Raw genomic sequence first — 10,166 nt, forward strand, 5'->3', positions numbered from 1 at the left:
GTTGCGCGAATAAGGGCGGAAACGCCGCGCGGTGACAGCTGGGAACTGCTACACTCATACAGGAAGAATAGGCAGAGCAGTCAGTCCGCTTGCTCGGCACTCTCCCATAGACGGTGATTTAATACCTAATCAGTGCTGCTTGTTCAAGTTAGCAGGTAAGGATGACGTTTTATAACTATTTGGGCATATGCTACCTTATATTACTCCTCCTAAATTGTTTTAGAAGTGCACACTAGTCCGTGTCATAATGCGCCTCCGACTCCATTGCATTGATCATTCAGAAATTATGATTTCGCGTGATGCTGGGTAGATTGCTGGCTGATGTCAATTTGTAGTAACAAGACATTATTCCATGGTTGCAGTATTTTGATACATTTAATATTTCAATCCAAATGTGAAGTGATTCAATTTTGCAGACTAGCGCAACAAGGGAGGGGTGTGCAAAAAAATACAGGAAATGCCGAAACACAGAGGGACGGGAGTATTTTTGCTCATTAGTATTTTGGTCGAGTTCGGGACTCTATCTGCCTGAATAAATCGTTAACTGGTAGTTGTTTAACTTTGCTAAACAACCTTTTTCATGTGAAAGGGTGTTTTCATTACATAAACCGTTCACGTTACAGTTTAAGAACCGAACGAAACAAAGCTAGAGTTTCTATTGGACAAATTCAGGTAGGTTCAACCCCGTTTCGTTTGCTTCCGTTTGAGAAACGTTTTGCAACATCGACATAATGAATACGCCACAACTAACCTTAGCTGTTTCGTTGTTGCTTTCTAGCTATAGCTAACTACCTCGGTCGAGTCCCAATATCATTGTCATCGGCTTGTAAAGATTAGCAGTGCTTCGCTAGCTACCTAACCATGATAGCTAGATGAAACATTGGGCATCCCAAAAACTGTTTGGCTCTGGATACCGGTAGGCGCAAGACGCCGGGGTATATTTGCCCTACTTATTCCTTACTAAAGCAGAAATGACCTGTTTTCTATTATTTATTTATTTTATCCCAGACTAGAACACACAGCAGACTGCGCCTAAGTGCATTTTCCCTTTATGCCTGAACGCGTCTTAAACGCGCTCGACCCCGAGGCTGTTGGCGAAATGTGTAGTTAACCTACTTCAATCCGTCATTCATAGGTCCTGATCCATGCTAAAAAGGGAAACAATGTGCCATTGCCAATGTGCTTAGAGGGCCCTTGAATAATACAATGTGTTTGAAACATGCCCAGCCTTTGGAAAAACAGATGTTTAGCTGCAGTTTGCAATAAGACTTCATCCTACTTTTTAAAGTGCACTTTAAGCACTGTTTTCTAACTGTCCATATAAGTAAACTAAAGTTGTCCCATCCTGCTTTAGCCACAGGAGCAGGCCTAGGTTGAGGCATGGCACTGACATGGCAACAAGGAAGTTAAAGAAAAGTTGAACTCGGGGCTATACAAGGGCTGGTGGACCCAATCTTCCAAGCACAGGCCTAGCCCATACATGTAGGACAGGGATAGGTATGGTGTGCATGTATTTCTCTAACATGAACAAGACCTTGATTTAGAGGCTGAAAGGTTAATCTCCAACCAAATCAAAAGCCATTGAATCATTTGGTGGCATTTAGCATGCCCCTATGTCCACAAGCAACATTTTGTTCTGGGAAAGTGAATGCTGAGGGGATTATCCCAGCAGAATAGAGCGACATGGATCCACTGTCATTAATGGGGTGAGGTCTTTGTGTTTCGACTCAGGTGACAGTACCTGACACTCACTCAGATGAACAGGGGATCTGGTTTCTGTTATGCAATATCAGCCTCTAGGCCTGGGGGGTGCACTCGTGCAAGGGCATTTCACAACAGTAGGGATCTAACACTTACCACTTTGTCAACACAGAGGACTGTTGTTGAGAATATATAGATTTAGCTGTGTGCACTAAACCTGTGTAGTTATGAGTGGCTACTTTTTAATATGGGCCTGGTATTGGGAAATGGGAATATCAGGGAGGGAAGGGCTGTCTTATTACCTGCATACCTGTACTTATCAGGTCTTAACATGTCCCCCAAACACATTCCAGGCCTCTTTTTTATTTATTTTTTTACCACAAGTTTGGTCAAAAGAAACAATTGTCTTCCCCTTTTTTTTGTTGTCAGTCCAGTTGTGTCTATGGCCACAATCTCAAATTTTATTGGCAAAATTACAGTAGACTGCCTATTTTTAATAGACAGTGAATTACTTGACGGAATGACAAGATATAGGCTAACATGCTGCGACAAGTAGGCCTACAAATGCAATTTAAACTTTAAATGAGCGGCCAAAATGTTGGGGGAGAATGTCCCCGTCACTAATTCTGCTGTCAAACCCACTTGGTTGTCAATGACAGCTAGTGATACTTTGTTAGTAAACAAGCAGTGACCAATGAACCCCCCTTAGCTGATGTGTCGTCTCTCCCCAGGAATGGCAGAGTTGGCAAGTCTGGTGCAGCGGCTGGAGGTGGCTGTGGGTCGTCTGGAAGCCGTGTCGGGCGATGGAGGTGGCTCTGCTGGCGGCGATGGAGGTAACCTGGACTTTTCCATATTGTAGCCCATTTCACACAAACGTGAATGCTAGAAATCATGGAAAGACTGAGATGGAGTTGCGAGTCCAGGTTCTAATAATGCTAAAGAAACGTCCACAGTACCAGTTGTCATAGTTTGTTTTAGATAATGGAGGTGAAATTAAAACATGACTCACGAGCAGAACAAACACAACCCATAAACGTTGGTATCTGACTTTTCTCCCTGTTGCCACCCATTCCTTGCAGTTGTGGCAGCGTACGTGGAGGCCTATGATGGCATCATCACCAGATCTGTTGGCCAGTACATGACCCTCAGCCAGCAGATAGGGGGCGACGTCCAGAAGCATGTAAGTTGAATTGCACTAGAGGGACAAGTTGCCTTGGAATGCTCATCAAGTCTCCTGTCATGCTTATCAGTGGATGTGTAGCATACAATTAACCAAACCTGGACCTTTTTCTAATTTCTCCCCGCCTCTCTCAGGCGGACATGATGAAGCAGGCGTTCTCCTGTCAGAGACAGCTCCTGGTCACCTCCTCTTGCTCCCAGAAACCCTCTGATGTGAGTTGGTTCATCCATCATCAATCCTCTTAACCCTCAACATAAGTTTTCAGCAGAATAAGTGATTATTTAGATCAACTGAACAGTGGATATACTGTAATTGCCTCATTAACAGATGTATTGTCAATGAATCAGCAGTGTAGCAAATGGGTCAACTAATTCCAATGCCATAGCATGGTTTCCCTAAGTTTTTTTCTTGCCACACATTATCTCATGTAATGAATTTCCTTTTTACCCATGCTATTCCACCCTGGTTGACACTTAGATTATATCATATTTTGTCATCAGGCACAAACACATTTGTTTCTTTGCATCTCTAGAATGTTGTGATTTAAGTCATGGTTATTTTCCCTCTATAGGCATCCTTGACTGCTCTCCTGGCCCCCGTCTCCAAAGTGATCCAGCAGGTGCAGACGTTCCGCGAGCAGAACCGCTCCTCGCCCCTCTTCAACCACCTCTCGGCCGTCAGCGAGAGCGTGCCTGCCCTCGGCTGGGTCGCCATGGTGAGGGGAGAGGAGGGGCTTGACATTGCCACCGCCACCAGTGTGTGTGGGGGCAGTGTGTAATTGCCGGAAACAAACATGTCTTTCATTCAGTAGAAGTCTGAGACTGTTGTTTGGCAGTGAAATTTGAACAAAGTTCGTCAAGCAACAGTGCGTCACTGTTAAAACTCTGGAATTATAATTATCGTTTTGATGAATGAATATTAATGAGACCTTCTGCATTGTAAACCTAGACTTCGGTATGCCAGTGGAAGCAACATTGAAAAGCCATTGTAAGCCATCACACCAGCTGTGTCCACACAAGCTCTGTTTGACGAGGAACAACTCTCCTGCAATGTTCTTATGACGTTCTTGCTCTTCCAGGCTCCTAAGCCAGGTCCCTATGTGAAGGAGATGCAGGATGCTGCCCAGTTCTACACCAACCGGGTTCTCAAGGACTACAAGGAGAAGTAAGGACTCTGCTGTCTGTCCTTTAACTTGTTTTTTTTATCTGACCCCCCCCAAGACCCTACGTAGTTAAGCTCCACACTCTCTCATAGTTGGATACTGTATGTTTTCTTAGTCCTTTGGTCTCCCTCCTGTTGTGTTCAATTCAATTCCCTTGTGTCCTACACCTTAGGGACCAGAAGCATGTGGACTGGGTAAAGGCCTACCTGTCTATCTGGACTGAGCTGCAGAACTACGTCAAACAGCACCACACCACCGGACTGGCCTGGAGCAAGAGTGTAAGTCCTTTCCCTTTACTCTCTCTCTCCTCATGTCAGTACAGGACGGATTCACTTTGTCGGCTTCAACAGACGTAGTGCTGGGGGTGATCCTAACCGTTACCATAGGAGTAAAATAATGACATGGGCTTATTTAGGAAAGTGGAACGTTTCCGAATAGAAACGTTCTAATTATGTTTTTCGAACATGCGTGAAGATCTGTCTTGTGGAATATGGAATCGTTAGACTTGGCTCTGTTTGACTTTTCTATCAGCACAGAACTAAACGTCACACTCGGTTATCAAGTGTTGTCTTTGGATTTATGTGCGATAAGAGGGCAAAGGTAGAACCACCGATGTGTTTGTTACTCGTCAGCCCTTTCCTATCTGCACAATTCAAACAATTTTATTGAACTAGACCAAGTTGTTAAGAGCAGGAAATGACCATGTCTAGACATGTGTATAACCAGGAAATGACCATGTGTATAACCAGGAAATGACCATGTCTATAACCAGGAAATGACCATGTCTAGGCATGTGTATAACCAGGAAATGACCATGTGTATAACCAGGAAATGACCATGTCTAGGCATGTGTATAACCAGGAAATGACCATGTGTATAACCAGGAAATGACCATGTCTAGGCATGTGTATAACAAATGTGCTGTGTGTTTCGTCCATCCCAGGGTCCAGTAGCCTCGGCCTCTGCAGCTCCTCCTCCCCGTGCCGGTCCTCCTCCCCCCGGACCTCCTCCCCCTCCCATGGCGTCGTCTGGCGGCAGTGGAGACCAGGGACCAGACACCCGAAACGCACTCTTCGCTTCCCTCAACAAGGGAGCTGATGTCACCAAGGGTACGTGTCGAATAATGAATCCTCAAAAGTTCTCAAGAATCAGAAGCTGAACTGATTAAGTACTTTGGAACATACAGGGCTCACTTGAAAAAGATGTCCATAGCAATGTGACTTGGTTAAATAAAGGATAAAGAAAATGTGAGCAGCATATTGACCCCAGCCCTTAGATTCAGTGTCCAGGGCCACCCGTTGTGTAAACCAAATTTGATTTGATGAGCTGAATACAACAAGTGTAATATAAAAACACGAACACAAGGACATTACTATTTTATTTAACTAGGCAAGTCAGTTAAGAACAAATTCTTATTTACAATGACAGCCTACTCTCAATAACAATGATGAGGCTATATACAGGGGGTACCAGTACCCAGTCAATGTGCGGGGGTACAAGTTAGTAGAGGTAATTTATAAAGTGAATATCCCTAGATAATAAACGGCTTATAGCAGCAGTGTGAAAAACAAGGAGGGGAATCAATGTAAATAGTCCGGGTGGCTATTTGATTAATTGTTCAGAGGTCATATTGCTTGGGGGTAGAAGCTGTTAACGAGCCTTTTGGTCCTAGACTTGGTGCTCCGGTACTGCTTGCCATGCGGTAGCAGAGAGAACAGTCTGACTTGGGTGACTGAAGTGTCTGACAATTTTATGGGCTTTCCTCTGACACCGCCTATTACATAGGTCCTTGATGGCAGGAAGCTTTGCCCCAGTGATGTACTGGGCCGTACGCAATACCCTCTAGCACCTTACGGTCGGATGCCGAGCAGTTGCCATACCAGGCGGTGCTGCAACCGGTCAGGATGCTCTCGATGGTGCAGCTGTAGAAATTTTTGAGGATTTGGGGATCCATTGCCAAATCTTTTCAGTCTCCTGAGGGGGGAAAAGGTGTTGTCGTGCCCGCTTCGAATGTCTTGATGTGTTTGGACCATGACAGTTTGTTGGTGATGTGGACACCAAGGAACTTGAGACTCTCGACCCGCTCCACTTCAGCCCCGTTGACGTTAATGGGGGCCTGTTCGGCCCTCCTTTTCCTGTAGTCCACGATCAGTTCACATTGAGGGAGAGGTTGTCCTGGTACCACACTGCCATGTCTCTGACTTTCCTATAGGCTGTTTCATCATTGTCGGTGATCAGGCCTCCCACTGTTGTCATCAGCAAACTTAATTATGGTGTTGTCGCGTTTGGCCACTCAGTCATGGGTGAAGAGGGAGTACAGGAGGGCATTTCTCCTTGTCTACCAGCACAGTACCACCATGTGGGCGGTAGGGTAGCCTAGTGGTTAGCGCATTGGACTAGTAACCGGAAGGTTGCAAGATTGAATCCCCGAGCTGACAAGGTAAAAATCTGTCGTTCTTCCCCTGAACAAGGCAGTTAACCCACTGTTCCTAGGCCGTCATTGAAAATAAGAATTTGTTATTAACTGACTTGCCTAGTTACATAAAGGTAAAATATATATTTAAATGTCTCGCCCATCTTACTGTATGTTACTCTGAAAATAGCATCTGGTAAATGACTAAAATGTATTTGTGTTCCCCATCTCGTACCTTTTTATTACTTAATGTCCCAAGGCCTGAAGCACGTGCCCAAAGACCAGATGACTCACAAGAACCCCAACCTGAGGACTCAGACCGGCCCGGTGCGCACAGGGCCCAAGCCCTTCACTACCTCCAAGCCGGCTGTCACCGCCGCCGCCTCTCGCAAGCTGCCCCCCGTTTTGGAGCTTGACGGCAAAAAGTGGAAAGTGGTGAGCTGGATTAGAAAAGTAGTGTAGCTTCAGCAGCGGGGGCATGGATGGTAGAGCCAGAGAGAAAGAAATAGACTGACAAACAGGCCCGGAGAGTTTCATCAGTGCACCACATCTGCTTCTCTGACAGTCAGTTCCTCCTATAGGGAAAACAGTTCCTCTAGGCAATGTTCTCTCTCCACAGCCCCTTAAAGTAACTGTCCAGTGAAAATCTCAGTCTTTAAAGTTCTTATTTTGTTAATTCATATCCAAATAATGGTGTTGATTCATCCTATACTTGTATCTGTGGCCAAAGCATAAATTGGACAAAAAATAATTTTAATATTTGAAACAAACCTTTAAAAAAAGAAAAAGCTATTTCCTCATAGAGGATGATGTCATCCCCCTGAAGAGGATGAGCTGGCCAATCAGCAGTCTACTCGCATTAATATTTTTATCACCGTTATACGCCCATACATTCCAACACCGAAAGGTGCTTTCTAACATACTTAATTACCATTGTTTGGAAGACTATTTGACTCCCATTTTAATAAATGATTGTTCATTTTTCATCCAAATCTGGAAACAGTGGACTTTAAGGACTTTGCTGTGTTTCCCAACATATGCAACATGGAAGTGTTTCCAAACCGTGGTGTGCATGACTCCATGTGGTTTACTTGTTGCACCCAATTTTAGGCTTTATATGGGTCATAGGAAACCCAATGGTTTATAAATATTTGTAACATCAAAATATCTACTATATAAGGAGAGTTTCCACTACAGTGAACTCATGATGGGCGTATTTCAGATAAGTGGGCTTTGCCGCTGAAAACTGAATGCTCGGGTTTAGCAAGCACTGATCATGACAGCCCCAAGCCAGTATATTTTCTCCCTAACTCCTAACAGCTCTCCCTCCTGTGTGATGACCTATAGGAGAACCAGGAGGGTGTCCAGGGCCTGGTGATCAGTGACACAGAGCTCAAGCAAGTGGTCTACGCCTTCAAGTGTAACAACAGCACCCTGCAGATCAAGGGCAAGATAAACTCCATCACTTTAGGTAAGGGCGGACCCCATGTTCCTGTGCCAGTGCTTGAACAAATTAAAATGCTAACGAAGGGCATTTGTTAATATGATTCCTTTCTTGCAGACAACTGTAAGAAACTGGGCCTGGTCTTTGACGATGTTGTGGGCATTATCGAGGTTATCAACTGCAGGGACGTCAAGGTCCAGGTGTGTATTTTTAAAATGGATTAATGCGGAAATGGACACTGTGTGAAAAGGCCTGGCACAACGGTGACAACAGAAGATCATATCAGCTTTTGTCTCATTACCATTTACATATTAAAAGTCTCCAATGTGACTATGTGGACGTGACATTTTGTGGAGTACTTTGCATGTTTTCCAAACTGTTGTGGCTGTTTTATCTATGCACTGTACCCAACAGAGATGATTTAATTCTAGTTGTTTCACTCTTAAAGATGCTCTATGCAGACATCGCTCTGCTATTTCCTGGTTGCTGAAATTCTTATTACAGTTTGTGACGAAACAAGCAACTTTAGTGCAAAGAATCATTGTACCATCTAAACCGCTGGTGTACAAAAACGAAAGTATAAGACACAAAAATATAACTTAATGGGAAGCATAGAAATTGCATACATAGAACAGATATATGGCTGCTTAGACTTTCTTTCAATGAGAATTACATATCTATGTGAATTTGGTTGGTTTGCCCTAAAAATGACATTGCAGCTTTAACCCGATCTGGTGTGTTCAGGTCTTGGGCAAGGTGCCCACCATCTCCATCAACAAGACTGATGGTTGCCACGTGTACTTGAGCAAAGATTCGCTGGAGTGTGAGATTGTCAGCGCCAAGAGCTCAGAGATGAACGTGCTAGTACCTGGTAAAGATGGAGACTATGTGAGTACATTTATGGGGGAATTTGGGGTGTCTAGGTGGCATAGTAATACGTGTTATGTGGAAATGTTGATGATAAACTAAAATTTTCTCCTTTGTCTCTCTCTCTTAGACTGAGATCCCTGTTCCTGAGCAGTTCAAGACTGTCTGGGATGGCAAGAAGCTAGTCACCACTTGTACAGAGATCGCTGGATAGAGGGGCAGCCAGCACTCGTAACAGCCTCCCCTTTGCAAATGCCTACCTAACTGATCGACCGACCAACCAGCTAACCAAACCACAAAGTAGACTGAGATGCCAACCTAGCCCAAAATGTTTTCCTATCCGCCAATCACAGCTTTAGCTGTTTCTTCCTTCAGCCAATGAGAGGACTGCTTGCTTTATCTGGAGCGTTCCTTCAGCCAATTGCAGGGAGCAGCTTGTTATTCGATTTGGTTATCCTCATGGCCAGTGAGTGCATTCAAATGAGTTTGCCAACAACTAGGATCATTTTTGATTTGATCTGTACATTCCAGCAAATGATAAAAGCCTTGCTCCCGCTATTATGTTTATTTATCACACCTTCTCTGTGGTTTAAACTCCTATGCCAATCAGGCTATGCTTCCTGTTTCCTTCAACCAATCATTTAATAGGGTTCCGGTTTCCCCTCTGGTCGGGGGGGGGCGGCGGCAAGTGTTCAGGAGTTGAAGGTTTGTTTCATTTATGCAATTCATCCGTGAAGCACATGTACAACCAAGCCCCTCTTTACAGACGACGTTATTAACATTTCATAGGGATTGATTAACTATGATATGTCATCGCTCTTAAATCTGTGATATGACGAGTTGCGTGCAGGATCACTGTCTTTAAAAATAATAAAAAATGTCATCAAAATGCTGAAAAAATATTGAAAAATAAAAAAAGTTTAGTTCCCAAAACATTCCCTTTAGCATTTTTAAATTGACATTCCATATTATTGAGACGTATGGAGGTGAACGGTGGCAAAGAAAGAGGGAGAATGATGGAAGTATGTGGTGAGTTTGACTTGATTTCAGCACAAGCTGGAAGTGAGTGGTTCTAGAGATAGACAAGACAAACATATTCTTGAAGAATCATTATTGGCTAAGTTTGGGGCTACCTCCCTTAAGCTCTGAATGACTGTTGTAACGATCTGTGTAGACATTTCTTTTTAATGCTAGAGTTGTCTTAACTCCACTGTCGCCATCACCTACACATCAACCCACCTAGCCACTCTTGTCTACAACATCTGTGGTTATCCTGTTGTAGCGGTCATGCTCTGGAGTTTATTTTGCCTCTTTATTTGGGTCAAGAATCAACATTTTGCTCATCAGTACTGGAGGAAGACAAATGTTGCAATAAAATAATTATAAGAAATCAGTCTTG

General features: G+C 43.9%; 1 protein-coding gene across 1 annotated transcript; it reads left to right on the top strand.

Moving 5' to 3' along the window:
- Window positions 1-10,160, top strand: LOC112229907 (adenylyl cyclase-associated protein 1). The gene is made up of 13 exons (XM_024396043.2): window positions 1-155; window positions 2,433-2,534; window positions 2,781-2,881; window positions 3,016-3,093; window positions 3,453-3,596; window positions 3,960-4,045; window positions 4,216-4,321; window positions 4,987-5,152; window positions 6,716-6,891; window positions 7,804-7,927; window positions 8,018-8,100; window positions 8,645-8,788; window positions 8,898-10,160. Exons 2-13 carry the CDS (start codon window positions 2,435-2,437, stop codon window positions 8,979-8,981), a joined length of 1,392 nt encoding a protein of 463 aa, XP_024251811.1. The 5' UTR covers window positions 1-155; window positions 2,433-2,434; the 3' UTR covers window positions 8,982-10,160.
- Window positions 10,161-10,166: the final 6 nt, after the last annotated feature.

This window comes from Oncorhynchus tshawytscha, linkage group LG31, assembly GCF_018296145.1.
Source record: "Oncorhynchus tshawytscha isolate Ot180627B linkage group LG31, Otsh_v2.0, whole genome shotgun sequence".
Classification (NCBI taxonomy): Eukaryota; Metazoa; Chordata; class Actinopteri; order Salmoniformes; family Salmonidae; genus Oncorhynchus; species Oncorhynchus tshawytscha.

Excerpts from the sequence above, each read along its gene's own strand:
- LOC112229907 (XM_024396043.2), top strand. The coding sequence starts at position 2,435 with ATGGCAGAGTTGGCAAGTCTGGTGCAGCGGCTGGAGGTGGCTGTGGGT. Across the intron at positions 5,153-6,715 it reads GGGAGCTGATGTCACCAAGG|GCCTGAAGCACGTGCCCAAA; the intron begins GTACGTGTCGAA and ends TAATGTCCCAAG. Across the intron at positions 6,892-7,803 it reads ACGGCAAAAAGTGGAAAGTG|GAGAACCAGGAGGGTGTCCA; the intron begins GTGAGCTGGATT and ends GATGACCTATAG.